At 36.4% G+C, this 27404-nt stretch overlaps 1 protein-coding gene and 1 non-coding gene across 5 annotated transcripts; one reads left to right on the forward strand and one right to left on the reverse strand.

Moving 5' to 3' along the window:
* On the forward strand, positions 1–27179 carry LOC125656401 (pleckstrin homology domain-containing family G member 7-like). Of its 4 annotated transcripts, none has more exons than XM_056144809.1 (20): positions 1–749; positions 842–1529; positions 3888–4030; positions 4122–4159; positions 4255–4350; positions 4760–4839; positions 7252–7391; positions 7680–7720; positions 7858–7956; positions 10423–10575; positions 10657–10752; positions 10838–10939; positions 15370–15486; positions 19634–19808; positions 20370–20485; positions 20585–20678; positions 22560–22642; positions 22716–22851; positions 26711–26808; positions 26895–27179. In XM_056144809.1, exons 2-20 carry the CDS (start codon positions 1081–1083, stop codon positions 26991–26993), a joined length of 2355 nt encoding a protein of 784 aa, XP_056000784.1. In that variant the 5' UTR covers positions 1–749; positions 842–1080; the 3' UTR covers positions 26994–27179. The 4 variants fall into 4 exon arrangements, with proteins under 4 accessions (XP_056000784.1, XP_056000785.1, XP_056000782.1 ...); XM_056144807.1 differs by having other exon boundaries at positions 89–487; XM_056144808.1 differs by having other exon boundaries at positions 89–401.
* Positions 21445–21517, reverse strand: Trnaf-aaa (transfer RNA phenylalanine (anticodon AAA)). Its single transcript has one exon. It is a non-coding gene; the product is annotated as a tRNA-Phe (tRNA).
* Positions 27180–27404: the final 225 nt, after the last annotated feature.

Here is a 27404-nt window from a genome sequence, read left to right on the forward strand (position 1 = left end):
TTTATGATTTAATGTCACTAAATAGCAGGCGGTGACCCTACTTTTTTACTTCAAGGTCAAACTAAACCATCTCAGATTGAAAGAACATCTTGTCACCGCATTTTTTGAAAGTCTTAAAATATTACAAAATATATGCAAGTTTTTAGCAAGGTCATAAAAGAAATACGAGTCGCAACGATCATAGTTGTAACCATGATCAAGATAATTTAACGACTGTAAAAAGTAAAATCTGATACTTAAACTGACGATATAGGTGGAAAAGAATTACAGGTCTCAGATGTTGTTGACTTTGCCACCATAGATTTATTGTCCTTATGGTAGGAACTTCCTCGGTAGGCGTGACATTATGTAACGAGGAACCAGATTTTCAACTTTCCTCCATTGCATTTTGTTTACAGGAGGTAAGGTAGAACTGCTTTATAAAATCTACATCCTTACCTCGCTGAAACACTGTGTAGCAATACCCAAGTATGTGTATTATCTGCAGGTAAATTAATATTTTCTTTTGTGTTGTATTTTGTTTAAAATGCCAATACAGTGTCAACGGGCAAGGTACGTATATCTACCGGAATATATGTACTGCATTAGTGTGGGAAAACTAATATTGAAGCTAGAACATAATGCACATTTGTCGGCGATCTCTATCTTAACGTCCACGTTTTTTGAATTGGATGTGCAATAACAGACTGAAACAAATACTTCCAAAAAGACTGTTTTATCTTCACTGAAGCAGAACTAATATTGACCAGGTCTAGTTTTCAGCATTGAACATGGAAAGTAAATTGATCAAAAGGAATAAAGCCATATTAGTGTTACACACTTAATATATTTTCCATTACAGATAGAGAGGTGGTTTGCGGTCGTCAGTGCAGAGCAAAATCAAGCTTTGTTTCTCCGGAAGATTCAGCAACCCCGAAGAAGAGAAAGCAAAGACGTTCTCTACCAACACACACCTCGGACATTGTCAATCTTGCCTCAAAATCCCCTTCCAAACATAGAAAGGATCTTGGCACAAAACGGCGATCTTCCGCCTCTGTGGCGACACCACCTTCGCGTGGCTCCCATTCCAATCTGTCGTCTATGTTTGAATGTGATGAGAATGATACCACTTTGGCACCTTTGACTTCGTACAGCAAAGAACAGGTTGTGGATGACCATTTAACCTACGGTCACCGGAAGTGTGGCTACTCCAATCTTGCCATGTCGTTTGAAGATTTTGACATTGTAGGGGACAGTAATGAACACAGATTTCCATGGCAGAAAGATATATCGATTCAGTGTTGTCTTGGAGATAATTTAATTACTAACGGAATGGGATACTTTCCTGCCTGGAATTCGTACCTTCCCCGAGATAGGACTTCATCTCTCACCCGAGATGAAATTCCGTCTCATCCTAATATGTTCCGGCCAAAATCCACCGGATGTCTGACCACAACGCTGTGTAAGGAAGACCTCCAGAAACTGCATCTAAAACATGCTAGTAATCTGACGTCGCCACCAAACCGCGAGAAGACAAACCTTTTAGGAAGGTATGCCTTCTACAGACTAGTATCATAGATGTTGGGTAAAAATACATTTCATTTAGTTATCACTATCGGTATTAGCAAAAATAATGCAGCTGTTGCTAGAAATCTATCTTTGTTGCTATCAATTTATTTTGGTTAATTTCAATGAAAAGACAAGGGTTTGAGGGACCGTTTTGCAGTCGGAAGTTGGCGTAAGACAAATCTAGGCCTGAAAAGAATGAAGTCGCCAGAAGACTGTTTTTAACAAAATTCAAAATTAAAGTTTGAGATACAAACAGTCAGATATAATGTGATAAATTGGTAAATGAATGTTTGAACTAAATTGATGCAAGTAAAAATTCTTAAAAAGAAAAATCCTCTCCTTGCGTACAATTATGACGTCAAAGAGTAACGAGTGTAAAACGTCATGATAAGATTTCTTGAGAAATACAACCATGTTCTTTGGGGATAAATACTTTTTTACCAAATGTGTGCAGTGTTTTTTTTTATTATTATATAGCTTATAAATAGTCTAATATAAAATCTGCGTAAAATCTAGAGAATGTTAGCGTTATATATCATTTGTTTGTTTGTTCTACGTTCCATTCAGTAGAGAGGTTTCCAGCTTTAGGTGAAGCACCATAAATGTTGCTTACGCAAGGCTCTTCGGGTCGTCATAGTGAGGGTTCTTAATCGTGCTAACACCTGTCATATCAAACAGTTAAACCAGTGCATATTACTGGATTTTTTAAAAATAAAAAAGTGGAAGTAAAATTCTGGGTCCAAAATTAGTTGTATATCTTGATACGTGAATGCTTCTAGTAATGCTGTGGATTACTTTCTTCTTGTATTAAACTGTTATCATTATTTTGATATTTTTCTCTCTTCCCTTTCTTCTTGCATTAAACTGTTATCATTATTTTGATATTTTTCTCTCTTCCCTTTCTTTGACAATATAAGGAAAGCAATGTTAGCTTACCTAACGAAGCAACACCCACCCATCCCCAACTTTGCCGTATCATCTTTTTGTTTGACATTTACACATTGTGCTATCGATATTTCGTACTTTCACTGGACAATTTTATATTGTGATATTGGGGCATCATTTTTATCGGTGTTCCATAATTCTATTTTGTATTTTCGCATTGTGATGTCAATGTAACAACATCATGTTCCCGTAGGGATCCACGTTAGCATAGGTTATCAGTACCCCCTTGCTTGTCGTACGAGGCGACAAATTGGGGCACCAGTGTTATAGAGTCAGACCCCCCCCCCCCCCTATAGTGAGACTTCCCCCTGGAAGTCTGGCTCCAGAGTGAGCCTTCCCCCTGCGGAAGTCTGGCTCTAGAGTGAGCCTCCCCCCTGCGGAAGTCTGGCTCTAGAGTGAGCCTTCCCCGGTAGTCTCGCTCTAGAGGGAGCCTTCCCCTCAGCAGACTTACTCTAGAATAAACCTTACCCCCAGGGGGAAGACTCACTCTAGAGCCATAAAACCCTCTTGAAGTCTCGCTCTAGTGGGACACCCCCGTTTTCATCCCCTTCTGTGCAAACTATGAAATAAATTTTAGTTTATCGGACAGGGAATTACCTACCTACCTACCTACATACCTACATACATACATACATACATACCCACCCCGGGGGTTCTCCTGCTCTAGAGGGAAGGCTCACTCTAGAGCTAGGCTTTCGGGGGGAAGTCTCATTATGGGGGAAGGCTCATTCTACAACACCGGCAGTGGTGACATCTCCATATGAGTGAAATATTCTCTAGCGCGATCAATCAATCGGATGAGACCGCAAAAACCGAGGCCTCGTGTTACAGCGGATATGGCACGATAAAGATCCTTCCCTGCTCAAAGGCCGTAAGCGCCGAACATAAGCCTAAATTATGCAGCCCTTCACTGGCTATGATGACGTCTCCATATGGGTGAAATATTCTCAAGCTGTAATGTATGGTTGTATATGTGTACCCAGTTCGCAGCTATGTATATGGTTGTTTAGCAATATACAACTAACAACATCGTGTTTTACAGTTTCACTTTGTGATATCGATGCAGTTTTCCAGTTTCACTTTGTGATATCGATGCTACATCATACCAATGGTGATGCTCCAAAATTTCAGCAATTTCTTATTCAATGAATACAACACCACTCACAGCTGTGTGGGAAAAATACATTAACAGCCACTGTCGTGAACTGTCGATACGTTAACATGTATGTAACTATAATATACTTTATAAACGCGGCATGCATTATCATTTTGAGTGGCTCTTACAAATGCGCTCAGGTACAGGTCCTAAATGTTGGAGAAGTCAGGAAGTTTCTTTTTTATCAATCAGCCACACTTAGTGACGGGAAACTATTTAAGCCATGTACTACTTGTAGATATATGGAGGCAATCAGTGGACAGGGACCCGCACAGCTGGACGAGTCTGAGGGCTACATCCTTCCCTCCCCGAGGATCTCGCCCATCACTATCCCAGACCGACCCGAGTTCGTGTTTGATTCGGACTCTGATCCCCACCAAGGTATTCATTTTTGCCTCCTAATGTATAGCATGTGTTGTCTGGTTGCGGTATTTCTAGTTCGTCATTCATTTGAGTTATATGCAAATTTTAGATCAGTTAACCGAAAGCAGATTTTCACCAACTAAGAAGGTAAGATACTCTCTTGCTTGACTGTATCGTTGCATGACGTATATACACGAAATATATACAGAAATCCAAACTTTCGTCGATTGTTTTCAATTTAGTCAGCGTCAAATGATGGTATGTACAATTCCGACGATAAAGAACCGTCTCCTTCAAACGTCAGACGTGGCAGACGAGCGGCCATTATAGATACCAAGGTAGTCCACCTTAACGATACTTGCTATTCTAAAAATGAAAACTAGATTTATGTTTTTATCAGTAGAATGAATACAATTTACCTTATGGAATGTACTTTCTTTCTTTGATTTCTCCAAAACAGTGTGGGAAATTCATGTAGAGTTATATAGGGAGGGGTGATGTATCTTAACTTTTGAGCATCATAGAAAAAATGACAAGTCTCTATATTTTGTGGTTGTTTCTTTATATTTTTTTTTAGGAACTTTATATTTGTACTTATTACAACCAAACTAAGCCAAAAATATGTATCCTCCCATATCTTCATTTTTTTTTTATCAGGCATGTGTCCTTAATTTCAATATTGAAATCGATATTTAATTTATAGAACCATTTGTTGAAATTAAAAACATGTTCGTCCATTTGTAACAGAACATTGGAGATGTTTCTCCTACCAATATGTCCCCCGTATCATCGCCATGTTCTTCTGATGACGAAACAGACAGATCCAGGTAAGCTAAGCATACTGCAGTACTGTAAATCACAGATAACATAGTCGCCGTCATTCTAATTAGCATGTTTAACTTTTTATTCGAGAACAATTGTAGAGTTAATTTTGTTTCGAAAATATTCCTCACATGAGGAGAAAGGGCTTTATCAAAATTATTGCTAGTCGTTCAGGACTGTGGACAAAGTTGTTGGTGATAAATAGGAAAATGATTAAATCCGTAAGAATTGTAACTCCTGCAGCCGAGAACTGGGCGCATATAATTACAACAAAGTTCTAAATCCATGTCTCTGTTGTGAAAGGTTTATAACTCCTAAGGTGGTGCTTTAAAAATATTTAATAATTGTAGGTATAAATATGTTCATCAATTGAAAAATGCATTTAGTTTAAACCTTATTCACAGTATTTAAAAGTAATCCAGAAAGTCTGTGTGTGCTTTGTTTTACGCCCTATTGGAGACTTTTCCCTCTTGTATAAAGACATCTCTAGCTGTAGGTGAAGTGACACACTTTTAGACCTATGCATGGTGCCCGGGACTGTGGCAGTAAGAGTTATTTATTGTGTCAACTACACGTTTAAGGTCTTGTTCGAAAGACCCGTGACTATCACTTCTTTCACTTCGGACGTCATGCAAATTAACAGTCTCTACCTATCGTAGCTTTGACGCGTCCATCGGGATCGAGTATCGAACTCGGAACCTCCCGGTCAAACTCGGAACCTCCCAGTCGAACTCCGAACCTCCCAGTCGAACTCAGAACTTCCCGGTTGCGAAGCGAGATCCCTAACAACTAGCTAACGGGGATTGTCATGTAGTGATGCATCCTTGAAAATGTTTTGATGAGTGGAAAGATTTTGAATATCTTAGTTTGAAAATGGCCATCCATAGGGTGGGAGGACATGATATATCTCTTGGAAGGTATTCACTTGCAATATGGTCAGACAAGGGGTGGGAGGACATGATATATCTCTTGGAAGGTATTCACTTGTAATATGGCCAGACAAGGGGTGGGAGGACATGATATATCTCTTGGAAGGTATTCACTTGCAATATGGTCAGACAAGGGGTGGGAGGACATGATATATCTCTTGGAAGGTATTCACTTGTAATATGGTCAGACAAGGGGTGGGAGGACATGATATATCTCTTGGAAGGTATTCACTTGTAATATGGTCAGACAAGGGGTGGGAGGACATGATATATTTCTTGGAAGGTATTCACTTGCAATATGGCCAGACAAGGGGTGGGAGGACATGATATATCTCTTGGAAGGTATTCACTTGCAATATGGCCAGACAAGGGGTGGGAGGACATGATATATCTCTTGGAAGGTATTCGCTTGTAATATGGTCAGACAAGGGGTGGGAGGACATGATATATCTCTTGGAAGGTATTCACTTGCAATATGGTCAGACAAGGGGTGGGAGGACATGATATATCTCTTGGAAGGTATTCACTTGCAATATGGCCAGACAAGGGGTGGGTTGATATACTGCGTATCAATAGGAACGTATGGAATCGGAATGTGGTCACTTCATGGAATGAGATTGATGCAAATTATGGATTGTGAATGAAATGGAGAGATACTAGTATTCAAACGATCGTGATTTTACACCCCTAAGCAACAACGACGACCAGTTGTTGTACAGGCAACACTTTAATTTGTCGTTGAGTGATACCATGGTGACTATTGAGGCCCTTTTTCTTTACAATAAGCATTTTCATTCACATGTCGATTCGATATATCCCTGTGAACTCGAGATAAAAGACACCATGGATTCCTCCACATCTGCTTCGTACTTAGATATTTTATTGAAAATGAATATTAACGGCAAATTAACAACTCAACTTTATGATTCCAGCTTCTCCATTGTCAATTTCTTATACATGTATTTATGTAGCAATATTCCATCATTACCTGCATATGGAGTCTATATCTCTCACTGATTCGATCTGCGTATGGTAAGTTTTTTAAAAATCGAGGCAGTTGATGATGCAGGGGTTTCAACAATCTCGTTTAAAGTTAGCATTTTGCAGATTTTGTGGTCGTTATAATGATCTAGTTTGCTAATACAACCTATCATTGGGTCAGATGCTGTCTGATGTGTTTCATACCAATTGTTAGGCCGTTCTCGGTACACTGATTTTGACTACGAATTACTCCGTTTACCTGATCAAAACATAGGGCGCACGCCGGATGTGACCAGTCGACAGGGGATCCTTACTCTTCCTAGGCACATGATCCCATCTCTGGTATGTTCAGGGATTCGTGTTCGTCTAACTGATCTTCGCCTTTTATCTATTACAGCATGGTCATTCAAAAGTTCTATTGGTGAGCAGGTTGAAAAAGGTTTTTATAATTCAATAATGAACACGTTACACACTGACAACAGAATGTGTTTTAATTTCGTTTGCCAGTGACGTAACGGACCGTCTGGGTTCGCATGGTTCCTTTGATGTTGGTACTGTTCCTAGCGAATTCCTTTTGTCGGATCCTAACAACCGACTGGTGAAGAGGAACACCATAGCAGACTTCTCCACGCCTCCAAAAGCGGAAGGTAGGTTTAGAATAGCAGACTTCTCCGCGCCTCCAAAAGCGGAAGGTAGGTTTAGAATAGCAGACTTCTCCGCGCCTCCAAAAGCGGAAGGTAGGTTTAAAATAGCAGACTTCTCCGCGCCTCCAAAAGCGGAAGGTAGGTTTAGAATAGCAGACTTCTCCACGCCTCCAAAAGCGGAAGGTAGGTTTAGAATACTTCCAGGAATAGTGTGTTTTAGATATATCAATATTCGACTCATTACATATTTTAAAAGATGGATAATCATTACTTTTTCCTTTGGAATTTCAGATCATCGAAAAGGAAGATCGTCATTCAGTTTGATAAAAAAGGTCGGTCATAATGATGCCATTATCTTGACCATATATACACATTTGTTTTATTTGAATGATGATCAGTCTGATATATTCGCCTAGATGACTACATCTTCTATACACGACACTTAATAACATACGATTTTTGTCTGCAGATGAGGGCTCGCAGTAAAGATTCACTTCATCAACTGGAGGATTTACTAAGGAAGATGAAACCATCCGAATTCAAAGACAACCATTTGTCGATTTATAAGGTGAAAACTAATAGTCCTCAGCATAGATCACAAGACGATGTAAAAATAGAACAGTTGTGGAAGATCTATTTCATTAAAACTTAGATGATAAACACAAACAAGGATATACTCGTATATATGCCTGAAGAGCCGTAAGCGAAAGTACTAGCAGGAACTGATCGTTGATTATTAGGTGATCATTTTGGATCGTATTCTTTTAAATTATTTAACAACTGTGTCGATTACTTCATTCATTTTTTGACATTATATATATACATTTCAAAGCCAAGTCTCCTTGTCAAAGTAATGGTTTCCATGAAAGAGACTTGGCTTTGAATGGTTTTATACTGAATTTACATCCTGAGAAAAACAACTTATGAAACAGAACGTAACTAGAATATAAATTCTGGCTTTATGTATTCAGTTCATGGATTCAACATAAAGCAAACTTTACATAGATTCAGTAATAACAGCAGATGCTTCCCTCTCCATCAAAGCCGTCTTCAATTAAAAGCTGTGATATCAAACACTTCAGTGATACTAAACAGAATATTGATGAATCCAGATGTGAAATTTGTTGTTTGGGGTTATTTTAAACGAGTTGCAGAATTATGGATTTTTAATTTTTTTTAAAGAAAATGTAATCAAACTACAGGTGCACCTATCCATTGCTTTAGCAACATGAGAAAAACAAACTGCTACTGAATCAACAATCACATCGGGAGTGATTTTCGGTAATAATTCTGAATGATAAACTGCTTTAGAATGACCTTTCTGAGCTGTAGAGCAGCACTGATTACAATATAGAATGCTGAACAGAGTTATTGTTACTTACATGTATGCTATTGGACTAAAATATTTTAAACAGTAATCTGTATTGGGAATCTTCAGTCCTTGTTACAGAAACTTTGGAATGTGATGTTTGAATACAAAGACAAATCAAACATTCTATAAATTTAGTATTTATTACACAATTTTTTTCCCAAAATGATCATATTCTTTAAAAATCTAAATTTTATCTATTTTATGTCAATTAACAAACGAGTTCAATATCTCATATCATTGATGTGGGGTGAACCCGGAATACCTGGAGGAAACCCAGTTGTCCGAGTGGGCAACCACAATACCCTCTTAAGTACAACCAATGCCTGTCACCAACTTCTGCCGATCAAGTGATTATTGCAAACAAGTACTGCTGATCACGTGGTGATTATATACAATTACTGCCGATCACGTGATGATTACATACAACTACTGCCGATCACGTGATGATTACATGCCGGTAACCTCTGAAGATCTTCACTATCATTTATTTTATTATCGATTGTTAGGCTGATTTTGACAACGGATTACTCTGTTTATCTGATCTAGAAGATATAGGGCTCACGGCGGGTGTGGCCGGTGGACAGGGGATACTTACTCCTCCTAGGCACCTAATCCCACCTCTGGTATATCTATGGGTCCGTGTTTGCCCAACTCTCTATTTTGTATTGCTTATAGGAATTATGAAATTGATCACTGTTCGTTATCCTCCCCTTTCATTAGAAAAAAAAAAGAGAACGGAATTAAAATGACCAAACAGAAATATCACTATTTTTTATTTTATTTTTTTTTTTTAGATTTGGACCAAAGCAAAGAAAAATGTACCGGTCCCCATCAAAATTAATAGAAATGACTAAAATAATCAAATACTGCCAATTTTATGCACTTTTCATCAAGAAATTAGTTTGCTTTTATATATTTTTTTTCCATTTGTAAACAATTTTACAGCAAGGGGATGTAGTTTTCTGAATGTTGGCTTATTCATTTTAATATCTTTTCAAAATACATTTGTCTGATATATCTTTTTTTTCCCTAAAAGACATGTTTTTGAAGATTTCAGTCGTAGATTTAAGAAATATTAACAAATAGTTTTTAATTTTCATAAATGTTTTTTATTTTAAAAAATAAGAACGTTTATCTGAGTCTTTTAGCATGTTATATTCATATCATGCATCAAATCACAGCGAAATTTGGACTCTTAGTTGCAAACAAAAACCTTTTTCATCATTTCCAAAAATACTCAAATAATTCATATAGAATAATTGTAAGTTTGTATCGCTCTTTCGATAGTTGATTAATTGAATATTGTTTAATGTCCCTCTCGAGAATTTTTCACTCATATGGAGACGTCACTAGTCCATTGCCGGTGAAGGGTTGCAAAATTTAGGCCTATTGCTTGGCGCTTATGGCCTTTGAGCAGGGAGGGATCTTTATCGTGCCACACATGCCGTGACACGGGACCTCGGTTTTTGCGGTCTCATCCGAAGAACAGCCCCATTTTGTCGGCTTTTACGACAAAGCAAGGGGTATTAAGGACCTATTCTAACCCGGATACCCACGATGGAATCATACTTCATAAGGGGTGCATTAATGAGCCATAAAAATGTAGCCAATAAAATGTAGGTGTAGTGAGCCACGTTAAATTGCATGCAATGTTTTTTGCAGTCCTTGCATTGGACAGACCTGATTGCTAGCTCCGACAAGTCACCCACACACATCGATCTCCCAGAAAAAGAACGTAAGCGCCGTGAGGCAGTGTGGGAACTTTTCAAGGCAGAATGTACATATCTTATAGACCATCTGATGGTGCTAAAGCATGTACGTATTCTCATGATTGATACACCAACACGACAATTCCATAAATCTATACAACCCTTCAGCGAATCTTTCTTCTTTTAGTGTTTTATGGAACCTCTGAAAAAGGTGCAGGTGGAGGGATATTTAATGTTTGCTGAGCCGCAAGATCTTCTAGGGAACTTGGATGAATTGTGCTACGTGCGTCTGCAAATTTTCCACTTTAATTCATTTTAAGCCACTGTCACTTTTATTTGATTTTCTGAAGTGCTAGATTATTTTACAGGTAAGTTACACCTTTTGTAAAGATTTCATCGCCTCTCTCCTGAAGGACATCAGCAACACAAAGTTCGGAAACACAAACGTTTTACTTCAGTCGTTTGAGAGAGTGAGTAACCCGGCTTCAGGCCACAGGATCATAAAGACCGCGCTAAAATCGTATAGTAATCACAAAGCCCAAAATGAAATGGCAATTTTTTAAATATTTCATCAGAGTGTTGTTAAAAACAATAAAAGTTTCGGTTTTACAATTAATAAGCATCTTACTGTGATTATAATTTTGACTATTTTTGCATTTCCCACGGATATGAAATCATGAAATATTTTTATTATCTAAAAGAATTAAACTCCTATATACGAGGGTTGTTTGATATGTAATGTGTATTTTACGATATCTCAAAAGCATTCGACTCAAATAGTGAAATGAACATTACATCCCTTCAAAGTATTCTCCACGGTTTGAAATACATAATTTCAATCTCGGAATTCTTTTCTGAAATGCGTCACGGTACGCTGATTTAGGTAGACCTCTGAGGCACTGACTGATGGATGAGCCAAGGGCTTGTCGGGACTTGTAACGACGACCAGATAAGAACTTTTTAAGTTTTGGAAAAAGGAAAAAGTCGCGTGGGGCTGGATTTGGAGAGTATGGCGGGTGTGGCAAGACGGAAACCTCCGACTTCAAATATTGTTTCACAAGCTCAGATGTATGTGATTGAGTATTATCATGAAGTAGACGAACATGCCTAAATCCTGACACAGGGCGTCGTTTATGATCATATTTCTTGAGCTTTTGTAGTATAACATCTCGGTAATACCGACCTGTAACACTTTTGCCCTTCGGCACCGGAATTTTTACGGCTATACCATCACATGAGAAGAATATGCAATAAAAAACCTTCTTTGTGCTTATGGTTCTAATGGCAAATACAGGCCTTCCACCGTGTTAGTCCTATTTTGTTTCCAATTTTTCTTACTGGTTCGAAATAGTGAACCCATGTTTCGTCACCAGTAACAATGTTTGAAAATTGTCTTTGATTGAATTTGGGAAACATTTTGAGCAATTGCTTAGTGGTTTGTACTCGTACCCGTTTTTGTTCATCTGTCAATATATGCGGTATCCATCTATCAGAAATCTTTCGTACTTTCAAAATACGCTTCAAAATGAAATGCAGCTTTGGCAATATCACGATTCGTATATCTGCCATCACTTTCAATTATGTCCCCGACTTTTGAGACACTTGTTACAGTCACAGGTCGGCCAGATTTTGCTGCATCCTTGACGGACTCTGTGCCAGCAAAAAATTTCTTTCTCCACCTACGAACTGTCTCATAATATACCTTATCAGACCCATAAACTTCCCCCAATTCAGTAAAAATCTGCATTGCCGAATGACCGAGTTTTATGAGCTCTAATTTCTTCAATATTCTCAACCCGCTTCCCAACCATTTTTACAACAGTGGTCAACGACAGGCTCTATTGAAATAACTATAAGTTTAAAACTACGTGGAGCTGAAGGCTCGTGTTTATACCGTTGGAAAGGTATTGAACAGAGCTATTCAAGAGTATCATCAATATGAAGTCGTGCAAAGCGTTATCGCGTTGTGATACAATACACATTTCATATCGAACAGCTCTCGTATTTTAACAATTAAATGATATTATCGATAAGCTAAAAATCTTCGCCATTGATGAAAGTTAGTATGAATATACCCTATCCTCAGTGATCCTTCAGCATTTAGATCATGTTAAGGTTTGGGCATAAACGATTCTACAGATGGAAATTTGAATGAAGGACGATATCAATCACTGCATCCATAGTAAACACTACCAGGAACTTCACAAATCGTTGTTATGCTGTACCCCGGTGTTTACTATGGTTATATTAATGACAGGCCTGTTTCTCAAAGACCAAAACATAACATTCGTATACAGGGTGAATGGGAGGGAAGATCACTGATTACCATCACATTCGTATACAGGGTGGATGGGAGGGAAGATCACTGATTACCATCACATTCGTATAATGGGTGGATGGGAGGGAAGATCACTGATTACCATCACATTCGTATACAGGGTGGATGGGAGGGAAGATCACTGATTACCATCACATTCGTATAAAGGGTGGATGGGAGGGAAGATCACTGATTACCATCACATTCGTATAAAGGGTGGATGGGAGGGAAGATCACTGATTACCATCACATTCGTATACAGGGTTGATGGGAGGGAAGGTCACTGATTACCATCACATTCGTATACAGGGTAGATGGGAGGGAAGATCACTGATTACCATCACATTCGTATACAGGGTGGATGGGAGGGAAGATCACTGATTACCATCACATTCGTATAAAGGGTGGATGGGAGGGAAGCTCACTGATTACCATCACATTCGTATACAGGGTGGATGGGAGGGAAGATCACTGATTACCATCACATTCGTATAAAGGGTGGATGGGAGGGAAGATCACGGATTACCATCACATTCGTATAAAGGGTGGATGGGACGGAAGATCACTGATTACCATCACATTCGTATAAAGGGTGGATGGGAGGGAAGATCACTGATTACCATCACATTTGTATAAAGGGTGAATGGGAGGGAAGATCACCGATTACCATCGTCATCATCTCCGTGTCTACAACCAAGCCTGTATGTGTATAGAATGACTGCTACGTCACATGTACTTCTGTATGTGTATAGAATGACTGCTACGTCACATGTACTTCTGCTCCGATATTAACCAGTGAGGCTATTACCCTATTCTCAGTGATAAATATCCTCCAGCATTCAGATCATGTTAAGTTTTGGGCAAAAAAGACTCCACAGGTCACCATTTACTCTGTCAAAAACTAACACAACCTTCTCCTAATACTCAAATACAATTTAAAATGTAAATTTGAACGCATTTGGTAGCAGGCAAGGGGACTCTCCCTTCACGTGTGTTCATTCCCACCAGCTGTTCTCTAATCTTTACATTCATAGTTTTTAAATCCCATATGGATCTGCAAAATTATGATCATTAATCATTATCTAATAAACAGTTCAATACAATCAGCACCAGTCTTCGCTAGTCAAGGGTTTTCACTCCGTTCCCCATAAACCCTTGGCTAGCGAAGATGATCAGCACCATGCAGCATAGGCGGATCCAGGAATTTTTGAAAGGGACCCCACTTGATCTTTTCACAACCTCCACCCGTAACCCATTTACAACCTTTGCTTGTGTACATAACATCATAGGGGAGATCTTGAGATAGTTTTATAAATGAAAATGTTTAGTTTTTATTTACTACTTGTTTTTAAAGTTCTAGTCATTCTTATCGCCGTACTCAGATCTAATTTTGCATTAATATAAAAAGAAAGGGGGGGGGGGGGCTAATTTAAAGGTTATTCCAAAGAGGCCAGGGGTCGGCTGGGGGTCTTCGCTTTGGGGTAAATGGTGCAAAATCTGCATTCTGAGCATTTCCTGGCACTTCTTTTTCATTTTCAAATTGTCTTCTTCTAAACAAAACTTTTATGTTGCATATACTTTTTATATTAAGAATTCTTACGTGATACTTGTTTCTGACAAAAATATCGTAAATCTATATCAGTATGTCGTCTTACTTATCCTAGAATTAAATGATACATTGAATTTGAATGATCCAATTACACGTAAGAATCCACCTTTCATATCGTTAAAATTGAATAACTCTTAAACTTTTTGGTCAGCAAAAAGGGAGCGAGGGGGGGATCTGGACCCCCTGGATCCGCCCTTGATGCAGTCACACCTTAAGGAAGAATCGCTTTGCTTGCAAGACAAAAGAACTCATCCAACACACAGGGGCTCGGTTTTCAGATATTGAAGTTTTGTATTATTTGTTCCCGAATTATAAATAAAAGTTTTGTATTATTTGTTCCCAAATAATGAATTATATGAATAAAATCCACCACCAAAATCCGCATTTTTCGTCTCGGGTGTATCATATGTACATGATTTTATTCATATAATTCATTATTCAGGAACAAACACAACTTCAATATCTGATAAATAAGCCCCTGTGCATTAATTTACACTTTCAATCTCATGAAATTTAAACCAACTTATCTAGAAAACAGAAATTAAAAGTTTCTCAAATAGTATTTAGATTTTGTAATGATATCTTTTATGTATTTTACGTAAAAAAAAAAAAAATCCTTAGATAAGTTCAGTTTTACATCCGAAAGCATCGTTATCCAGCAGTTTTTTGTCAACTCTAACTAGGATTTCATCATTTATACACAAAACATTAACTTTTTGACAAGTGCTTTTTATCAACTTTTAACAGAGGCATGTATATGTTATATACATCTCTGCCTTTAATGCTTGTTTCAGACCCAGGCTCAGAACCTTGTTACTCTCTAACATACACCAAAATTGTCTTGGAAAATTGTATTTTTAAAAAGATGTTGAATTTTCTGGACCCCAGTGTAAGTTTATTTTGTGATCTCCAATTGATAAAGCATTTTGTAAAAGTTTGAATTGAATCCATTATTAGTGCCAATATTTATTTAGTTTACCACTCACTCACGTGATGGGGGCATCTACCATACATATTGTCTGAATTACGTCAACGCCCTACCTTACCTACACCTGCTCCGGAAAAATGAAGAATTTGTCGAATTCGAAAAGGTAACACAAAACAGTAGAAAATGTATCTAGATAGTCCTACTTTAACGATAATGTAACACAAAACAGTAGAAAAATGTATCTAGTTGTCCTAACGATAATGTAACACAAAACAATAGAACAATGTATCCAGTAGTCCTAACGATAATGTAACACAAAACAGTAGAACAATGTATCTAGTAGTCCTAACGATAATGTAACAAAAAAACAGTAGAACAATGTATCTAGATAGTCCTACTTTGTTTGTTTGATATTCGTAGGATTGGTTAACTATATATCGTTAACCGATTGGTGACTGTATTATCTGCCATAATACTATCCATCTCATTGCGATCCAGCCTCACCCTCCAACACCTCCCAAATGCACCAACATAGTGAAGTTGAAGTGTGTTGTAGTAACATACATATGCTCCGTATGGGACGTATGGGTTGTCCCATGGTTTTAAAAATAAATAAATATAAATAAATAAGGACCATCGTGTACCAACACGTCTGATGACTGCGGTACTGTCTTTTGATGGCCGGACACATACATGTGGTCGTATGTCATAAATCATAATGAAATAAAGAAGTAACTTATATTTTACAAAACTAAATAAAAAGTAAGAAATTAATTATATTTTTTATTTATATAATAAATTTAATAATAACTTTTATTTAATTTATTCAATAAATTAGAATTAAAAAAAAAAAAATTTAAGTAAATTAAAATTAAATAATTAAAATATGAAGAATTTGTCGAATTCGAAAAGGTAACACAAAACAGTAGAAAATGTATCTAGATAGTCCTACTTTAACGATAATGTAACACAAAACAGTAGAACAATGTATCCAGTAGTCCTAACGATAATGTAATACAATACAGTAGAACAATGTATCCAGTAGTCCTAACGATAATGTAACACAAAACAGTAGAACAATGTATCTAGTAGTCCTAACGATAATGTAACACAAAACAGTAGAACAATGTATCTAGATAGTCCTAACGATAATGTAACACAAAAACAGTAGAACAATGTATCTAGTAGTCCTAACGATAATGTAACACAAAACAGTAGAACAATGTATCTAGTAGTCCTAACGATAATGTAACACAAAAACAGTAGAACAATGTATCCAGTAGTCCTAACGATAATGTAATACAATACAGTAGAACAATGTATCTAGATAGTCCTAACGATAATGTAACACAAAACAGTAGAACAATGTATCTAGTAGTCCTAACGATAATGTAACACAAAACAGTAGAACAATGTATCTAGATAGTCCTAACGATAATGTAACACAAAAACAGTAGAACAATGTATCTAGCAGTCCTAACGATAATGTAACATAAAACAGTAGAACAATGTATCTAGTAGTCCTAATGATAATGTAACACAAAACAGTAGAACAATGTATCTAGATAGTCCTAACGATAATGTAACACAAAACAGTAGAACAATGTATCTAGATAGTCCTACTTTAACGATAATGTAATACAATACAGTAGAACAATGTATCTAGTAGTCCTAACGATAATGTAACACAAAACAGTAGAACAATGTATCTAGATAGTCCTAACGATAATGTAACACAAAACAGTAGAACAATGTATCTAAATATTCCTAACGATAATGTAACACAAAACAGTAGAACAATGTATCTAGTAGTCCTAACGATAATGTAACACAAAACAGTAGAACAATGTATGTAGACGTCCTAACGATAATGTAACACAAAAACAGTAGAACAATGTATCTAGATAGTCCTACTTTAACGATAATGTAACACAAAAACAGTAGAACAATGTATCTAGTAGTCCTAACGATAATGTAACACAAAACAGTAGAACAATGTATCTAGTAGTCCTAACGATAATGTAACACAAAACAGTACAACAATGTATCGAGTTGTCCTAACGATAATGTAACACAAAAACAGTAGAACAATGTATCTAGTTGTCCTAACGATAATGTAACACAAAACAGTAGAACAATGTATCTAGATAGTCCTAACGATAATGTAACATAAAACAGTAGAACAATGTATCTAGTAGTCCTAACGATAATGTAATACAAAACAGTACAACAATGTATCTAGATAGTCCTAACGATAATGTAACACAAAACAGTAGAACAATGTATCTAGTAGTCCTAACGATAATGTAACACAAAACAGTACAACAATGTATCGAGTTGTCCTAACGATAATGTAACACAAAAACAGTAGAACAATGTATCTAGATAGTCCTACTTTAACGATAATGTAATACAAAACAGTAGAACAATGTATCTAGTACTCCTAACGATAATGTAACACAAAACAGTACAACAATGTATCTAGATAGTCCTACTTTAACGATAATGTAATACAAAACAGTAGAAAAATGTATCTAGATAGTCCTAACGATAATGTAACACAAAACAGTAGAACAATGTATCTAGTAGTCCTAACGATAATGTAATACAATACAGTAGAACAATGTATCTAGCAGTCCTAACGATAATGTAACACAAAACAGTAGAACAATGTATCTAGATAGTCCTAACGATAATGTAACACAAAACAGTAGAAGAATGTATCTAGTTGTCCTAACGATAATGTAACACAAAACAGTACAACAATGTATCTAGTAGTCCTAACGATAATGTAACACAAAACAGTAGAACAATGTATCTAGTAGTCCTAACGATAATGTAACACAAAAACAGTAGAAAAATGTATCTAGTAGTCCTAACGATAATGTAATACAAAACAGTAGAACAATGTATCTAGATAGTCCTAACGATAATGTAACATAAAACAGTACAACAATGTATCTAGTAGTCCTAACGATAATGTAACACAAAACAGTACAACAATATTAATGTATCTAGATAGTCCTAACGATAATGTAACAAAAAACAGTACAACAATGTATCTAGTAGTCCTAACGATAATGTAACATAAAACAGTAGAACAATGTATCTAGTAGTCCTAACGATAATGTAACACAAAACAGTAGAACAATGTATCTAGTAGTCCTAACGATAATGTAACACAAAACAGTAGAACAATGTATCTAGTAGTACTAACGATAATGTAACACAAAAATAGTAGAACAATGTATCTAGTGGTCCTAACGATAATGTAACACAAAACAGTAGAACAATGTATCCAGTAGTCCTAACGATAATGTAATACAAAACAGTAGAACAATGTATCTAGTAGTCCTAACGATAATGTAACACAAAACAGTAGAAAAATGTATCTAGTAGTCCTAACGATAATGTAACACAAAACAGTAGAACAATGTATCTAGTAGTCCTAACGATAATGTAACACAAAACAGTAGAACAATGTATCTAGTAGTCTTAACGATAATGTAACACAAAACAGTAGAACAATGTATCTAGTAGTCCTAACGATAATGTAACACAAAACAGTACAACAATATTAATGTATCTAGATAGTCCTAACGATAATGTAACAAAAAACAGTACAACAATGTATCTAGTAGTCCTAACGATAATGTAACATAAAACAGTAGAACAATGTATCTAGTAGTCCTAACGATAATGTAACACAAAACAGTAGAACAATGTATCTAGTAGTCCTAACGATAATGTAATACAATACAGTAGAACAATGTATCTAGATAGTCCTAACGATAATGTAACATAAAACAGTAGAACAATGTATCTAGTAGTCCTAACGATAATGTAACACAAAACAGTAGAACAATGTATCTAGTAGTCCTAACGATAATGTAACACAAAACAGTAGAACAATGTATCTAGTAGTACTAACGATAATGTAACACAAAACAGTAGAACAATGTATCTAGATAGTCCTACTTTAACGATAATGTAACACAAAAATAGTAGAACAATGTATCTAGTGGTCCTAACGATAATGTAACACAAAACAGTAGAACAATGTATCCAGTAGTCCTAACGATAATGTAATACAAAACAGTAGAACAATGTATCTAGTAGTCCTAACGATAATGTAACACAAAACAGTAGAAAAATGTATCTAGTAGTCCTAACGATAATGTAACACAAAACAGTAGAACAATGTATCTAGTAGTCCTAACGATAATGTAACACAAAACAGTAGAACAATGTATCCAGTAGTCCTAACGATAATGTAATACGTTAATAATCGAAATGTCTGTCTATTATAGTGGTGCTGTCACGATCCCAGATGTAATCGATTACAGCTAACAGACTTGATGGTTGCTCCTCTCCAGCACTGCACAAAGCTTCCTCTCCTGCTGGAAAACGTCAAAAAGTATACATCTGACGAGACGGAGAGAGACGCACTGTCCGAACTTGTCGTCAAAGTCAATACGTCATTACGTGAGTGGCTGGCTACCCTAATCCTGTTAGCTGAGTATCGTCATTATTGTTCCCCCCAGTAACACTGCCATCTATACACATCTATACATCACAGATCCACAAAGTTTGTATCTGTTGAAAAATCAATGAGAAGTTAAAATCTGGTCTAATTCAAATTCGCAAAACAATATGCTAGTCTGCGGTATTGTACAAATCGTTTTAACAAACGCACAAACTAATCTTGTAACAAAAACATATTTGTATTTGAGAGAAAATTATTTGAGGTGTGAAAACATTAGAAAAGAATTAAAATATACACACCCAAACTGCTATAATGTTTTAATGTATGATCACAGGAATTTGTCAAAAAGTTGAAATATGTTGCTCTTGGCGAAATGATTTGACAGAGAGTAATCCCCATAAGGACAATTTTAACACCCATGTGTATATTTTGTCATTTGTTTTGAAATTATTCATGTCCCCAATATTTTTCTGCTTTTTGCATGGATTTCAAAGGAAAGTCTCCTTGTGTAATGTTGTTTTCAATGGACAGAGTAAAGACTAGTAAATGATCTCTTACAGAAAAAATGGAAGATAAAATGAAGTGGGCAAAAAACTTTGAAAGACTACAAGAAATACAAAAGCAGCTAATATGGCCCCCGGTCTCGGACTTGGCCCCTAAGGCCATGATTCCTGAGGTATGTATATCTCGTATATTTCATTCTTCACTCATGACATTATTCATTTACATGTGTGTTATATTCGCTGATTTAATTTGAAAATTCCTGAAATATCAGTTTCTCAGGTCCAGTCTCTTGCATCAACCATGTGAAAATTTCCTGGCGACCCAAGATCGACAACTGCTGTTTGAGGGATACGTTGTTCTCCACGGTACACGAGTATTTGTAATTTATTAATTAACGGTACACGAGTATTTGTAATTTATTAATTAATGGTACACGAGTATTTGTAATTTATTAATTAACGGTACACGAGTATTTGTAATTTATTAATTAACGGTACACGAGTATTTGTAATATATTAATTAACGGTACATGTGTACATGTATTTGTAATTTATTAATTAACCACACATGTGTATTTGTAATTTATTGATTAACGGTACACAAGTATTTGTAATCTATTAATTTACGGTACATGAGTATTTGTAATCTATTAATTAACGGTACACAGTATTTGTAATCTATTAATTAACGGTACACAAGTATTTGTAATTTATTAATTAACGGTACACGAGTATTTGTAATTTATTAATTAACGGTACACGAGTATTTGTAATTTATTGATTAACGGTTACACGAGTATTTGTAATTTATTAATTAACGGTACATGTGTATTTGTAATTTATTAATTAATGGTACACGAGTATTTGTAATTTATTGATTAACGGTACACGAGTATTTGTAACCTATTAATTAACGATACATGTGTATTTGTAATTTATTAATTAATGGTACACGAGTATTTGTAATTTATTGATTAACAGTACACGAGTATTTGTAATCTATTAATTAACGGTACACGAGTATATTTGTAATCTATTAATTAATGGTACACGAGTATTTGTAATCTATTAATTAACGATACATGTGTATTTGTAATCTATTAATCTGTAACGGGAAGGGAGAAAATGCAACGGACCAGACCGGGATTCGAACCCGGGCCCCCTGAATCTTTAGTCAGGTGCTCTACCAACTGAGCTAACTGGCCACCTGTGATCGAACCCGGCCGACCGCTACATTCCTCCCTCCTTAAATTGTTTTCGCCCCTGAAGACACAACCCAAGTTCTTATTTGCCCCTGGGAGGACTTTCACCTCCAAGTCCAGGGGTGGTCAACGGCACCAAATCTGTAACGGGAAGGGAGAAAATGCAACGGACCAGACCGGGATTCGAACCCGGGCCCCCTGAATCTCTAGTCAGGTGCTCTACCAACTGAGCTAACTGGCCACCTGTGATCGAACCCGGCCGACCGCTACAAATTAATGGTACACGAGTATTTGTAATTTATTGATTAACGGTACACGAGTATTTGTAATCTGTTAATTGGCGGTACACGAGTATTTGTAATCTTTTAATTAACGATACATGCGTATTTGTAATTTATTGATTAACGGTACACGAGTATATTTGTAATCTATTAATTAATGGTACACGAGTATTTGTAATCTATTAATTAACGATACATGTGTATTTGTAATCTATTAATTAACGGTACACGAGTATTTGTAATTTATTAATGAACGGTACACGAGTATTTGTAATTTATTAATTAACGGTACACGAGTATTTGTAATCTATTAATTAACGATACATGTGTATTTTTAATCTATTAATTAACGGTACACGAGAATTTGTAATTTATTAATTAACGGTGCATATGTATTTGTAATATATTAATTAATGGTACACGAGTATTATAATCTATTAATTAACGGTACACGAATATTTGTAATATATTAATTAATGGTACATGAGTATTTATAATCTATCAATTAACGTTACAAGTGTATTTGTAACCTCTTAAAATTATCGGTACACGAGTATTTGTAATCTATCAATTAACGGTATATGTGTATTTGTAATCTATTAATTAACGGTACATGTGTATTTGTAATCTATTTATCATAAGGAAAGTAGCAGAATCAAACAGTGATTACTTACCTCCACACGAAATATGGCGTAGATAGTAATAATATTGATACAGTGAAACAATTCAGCTTCTTATGAGTATTTATTTCATATTGGTTGTAGAAAACGCAAAGGGATTCGACATTTACCTGTTTCTTTTTAACGACGTTCTACTTTTAACGAAACCGAAGAAAATCCACAGAAAGGTAACTGATGTTTCAAACAATGTTGCTCGTTTTTGTAGGCCAGATAATTCATTTTTCTCTGACTTCTCAATAGAAACATTCCCTGGACAGCTCAGCCATGACAGTACAGACGACATCTTCCAGTGAGAAGCAGACGTACACCGTGTACAGACAACCAATCGCCGTGGACCGACTCTGCCTCTATGACGTCAGTCACTCTGACGCCTCTGGTATAGTTTCTACGTATTGAGCAGTTACTAAATATAAAACTAGAATACCATTCCCTGCTACTCCCAAGAAAATCTTATAAGTCATCATTTGTATAGTTGAATGTACATTGGTGTTATTTCAAATAATAGAGCGATGTTTATGACAATAATTTACAGAATTCAAAATTTAAAATATAAAAAAGATGCATGGGTTTATATATATATATATCTTTTTTGTGTAGATATATATATATATATAATCCAAAAAGAAAGAGTTAATATAACACATTTCATATTTAAAAAATATAACAGAAAAGTGCATCCCCTGTAACAAATACGGGAGTAAAAATGAAATGAACACCTCCGGCAGTTGCTACAGTTCTTTCGTTTCTTTGAAGCACAGGACGAGTGGGAACGCATTTTACCCTATCCTCAGTGTTTAGTATCCTCCAGCATTCAGATCATGTTTAGTTTTGGGATAAAAAAAACCTCTGCAGAGAGAAATCTGAATGTAGGACGATACCAAACATTGCATCCATAGTAAACATGGCCCAATGACTAATATTTTACAGCATATAGATATTAGGACCCAAAATGCAAAATCATCATCACCCAAAATTGTGGTACTTGCACGTTTACTGGTAAATAGTTCATTTCCTACAAATCACATTTCAACCATACATAAAGGGTGGGTGGGTGGGTAAATTGAAGTGAATCATCATCATCATCCCACTGGTGTACGCTACCTACAAGCAAGCATGGATGTCTAAAAATGACTAATACGTCACATGTACTTCCGCTTAGATATTAACCAATGAGGCTCTTACCCTATCCTCAGTGTTTAGTATCCTCCAGCATTCAGATCATGTTTAGTTTTGGGCATAAAAAAAACTCTGCACTTCCTCAATCTTCCTCTTCCATTCAATCATTTAAACAAAGCTACAATACCCTTTTCCCAATACTCAAAATAAAAATAAAACAATCTATTGTCATGTCACCATTGATTACTTCCTCTTCGCGAGGTAAATGGGTTGTAGGCAAAGGGACTCTTCCTTCAAGTTGTAATCCATGCCGGTTGTTCCCTAATCTTCACATTCATAGGGTTGAAACCACTATTCAACCCCCAAGTCGAACTTTCGTGAAAAACATACTGTCTGGAACAAACTTCATTCTCTGTAAAATTATAATCATTGATTATAATCTTACATACCTGACAACACAACCAGCACTAATCACACCGAAAGGAAGAATCCCTTCGTCCACAATCCACGTGAAAAATCACTAAGGCATCAGTGTCCCTTAGATTGCAAGACAAAAGAATTCATTCCTCTCCAGGTAAATTTCACATATTTAAAAACTCATATTTTCCAACAGTATAAGATCACGTAATGAATGCTTTTAAATACCATTCAAAACACAATGAATAAACTTGAAGATTCATAACTGATTCCACCAGGTAAACTATACACCAGTTAGTGAATGCACGTGCTACTTCAATACTTGCCGCCTCTATAAAAAATGGCCACCTAGGTCAATTTAAAAAATGTCCTGAGGCTATATCAAAAAACTCATAAAGCCAGCGATATATGTAAAATAATCAATGTATATTTCGCCACCTAGGCCTGCAACGAGAACTACCAAGGTTCACAATCGAACACTCAGCCACCAAGGCAATTAATACTGCTCACCTAGGCTAAACACGAGACCACCTAGGTATGTAAAATTATGGCCACCTAGGCATAAAGAGAACCACTAAGGTTCCGCCACCAAGGCAATAACATATAAAGTTTTTAATTTCCTTTCCTAATATGTTGAGCGACTCGAGCAGCAAAATCCCGACGTCGGCAAAACACGTCCTTCCACGAGCATGGATGTCTAAAGAATGACTAATACGTCACATGTACTTCCGCTTAGATATTAACCAATGAGGCTCGCAAGAGACCTTGAGATTCAAAGCGTTGTCAGTGGGTTTGAGGTCAGGTGAACTGTTCTGGTCACTTTATGAGCAGACAACTCCCCTCTCCTCCGATCATATACGAGTCAATCGATTATCATTGCCGTCTAAAAGATATCATTGTACCCTACAACTAAGGCGTCTCACAAATGGTATGAACGATATTGTCCTGGCATTTTGATCACAGGCACCTGAAGTATGGATACTACTACCCCCACCCCCTCAGTTCTTTTGCGGCGATGATTTCTCCAAAATGTGTGGATTCCCTGCTTATCACATCCCAATTTCGATTTAAGTAATCGTTTCACGCTTTTTGTAAGCTGTAAGTTATAAAACCAGTAGAAGGCCAATCTCTAAAGCTTACAAAATGCGTCGTAATGTATAAGAAAGGAGAAACTCTATGATAGTAGTGTCCATACTTCAGGTGCCGATGAACTTTATGGTAGTAGTATCCATACTTCAGGTGCCAGTGAACTTTATGGTAGTAGTGTCCATACTTCAGGTGCCAATGAACTATATGGTAGTAGTATCCATACTTCAGATGCCTGTGAACTTTATGGTAGTAGTATCCATACTTCAGGTGCCTGTGAACTCTATGGTAGTAGTATCCATACTTCAGAGTGCCTGTGAACTTTATGGAAGTAGTGTCCATACTTCAGGTGCTTGTGTTTTGACCCAATCAAGGAACAAAGATGATGTGTTTTCAGCTTTATATTCAAACTAATTCCTACTGATTCCAAACCCCACCACGAATCCACCAATGTGCTGGGAATTACAGCAATCGGTGTAGTGTTATCATTTTGCACAACATCAAGCCTTCATGCAAGTATACACAAAGCTGAGTCTCATCTGTGAATAACACCAGGTGATATTGCGATTGGTGTCAGTTATATATTGTTTTGCAGTTTCCAGATGCTTTGGATCGGCGTACCTAACACTGGTTTGACAAAGATATTCTGTATGGAGGGTAATCGTGTTAGAATAATCTAAGCATGCAAACTTGTTAATCCAAACTTGCAACCGTGTTCATTTTTCAGCTTCAGCTACAATGTATGTATATGTGTAACTCAGGGGGTGTACGTTATGTTTCTCAGAAATGTAAACCTCAGTGTTGTACTCTTCATTTCTGTAATCGTTTGATTTCTTATTTTACATTTCTCTTTATAAAAATGCATCATTGTTTCTTAAATTATATGCGGTCATCCCTACAGTATTTCCGTTTGTAGACTTAGTATTTACATAGATGTACCTTACAAAATCAAACGATTACAGTTCTAAATGAAGAGTACAACACCGAGGTATACATTTCTGAGAAACATAACGTATGCCCCTTGAGTTACACATCTACATAGCTGAAGCTGAAAAATGAACACGGTTGCAAGTTTACATGCTTAGATTTTTTAACACGATTACTCTCCATAATTCTGAGGCGCTTATATTCAAACTAATACTAGATTTTAAAAGATATCCTACACCCCCATGATGATTTTTCTTTCATTTAGTATCAATTCCAAACTTGACGGCCTCTGCTCTGTAGGGGTTACATCGAGAGGAGGAATGGAGAAAGGATAATATAGGCGAGCAATGCGTTACTGAAAACAAACTACTGTTAATATTGATGCAATAGAAAATAATGTGTTTTACTCCCAAAACCGTAGTTACCTTGTTACAGGAGAACGGTTCTGTGAAATAAAAGTTACGAGTGTTACGAAAGTTGAATATCCAGGTCGAGCAATTTCTTGAAGTCAAAACTTTTTTGTCGAGAAAGAAAATTCTAAAGATAGGAATTGGGGTTTGTATTTAGGTCACATATTAGATATGATTTTTGCTTTCGTTAAACAAACCTCTACAGAGATTGTGTTGGTTTCTTGCATGTAATGTAGTGGCTTTGAATTAATTAAATAAATGTAATTTACTTACCTCCAGTAAATGGACTGAAGAACGCTTTCGTGTTGGTGCAGTATAATCGCTACCACCAGATCATCGATGTCCTTACGATCCAGTGTGCCTTACGGGCGGTAAAGGTAGGAGTCATTGTTTAAATATATCAATTAGGACGTCCATACACAAAGCTCTTCGTTTTTATTTTCCTCCTAATGCAATATTGTAGAATTCCCTGATGGAAAAGATCCACGAAGCCACTGGAAATCAGCGAAACGCATCAGGCCTCACAAGTCGGACAAATTCTATTTCGGAAGTTTCTACATAACCAAGGCCTGGAGTTTTAGAATCCTGGTCTTTCAGAGGTTATCTTGATTATAAAAGAAACTTCTTATGCAAATTGCTATGCTTTTTAATTTTCTAGGAATGAAATCTATTTTGAATAGAGACAACAAACCTGCTTTATGAATGACAGAGTTAGCGAGACTCGTTAATATTAAATACCAATTCACCATTTGTGTACTTCTTTTTTGTATCGGTTAATGCCCTGACAATACTCAGCACACACACCGGTGACAACATGCCACAGTGGTGACTTTTGGAAAGTATAACATACATTGTATGGCTAGCCCTTTTACTATGTATTCGTAAAATAACATATCTATTTAAATAAGAGAGATATCTCTTTACACTAGAGAGATATCTCTTTGTTGTAGAGATATCTCTGTAAGTTAGAGAG

This window comes from Ostrea edulis, chromosome 7, assembly GCF_947568905.1.
Source record: "Ostrea edulis chromosome 7, xbOstEdul1.1, whole genome shotgun sequence".
Lineage (NCBI taxonomy): Eukaryota > Metazoa > Mollusca > Bivalvia > Ostreida > Ostreidae > Ostrea > Ostrea edulis.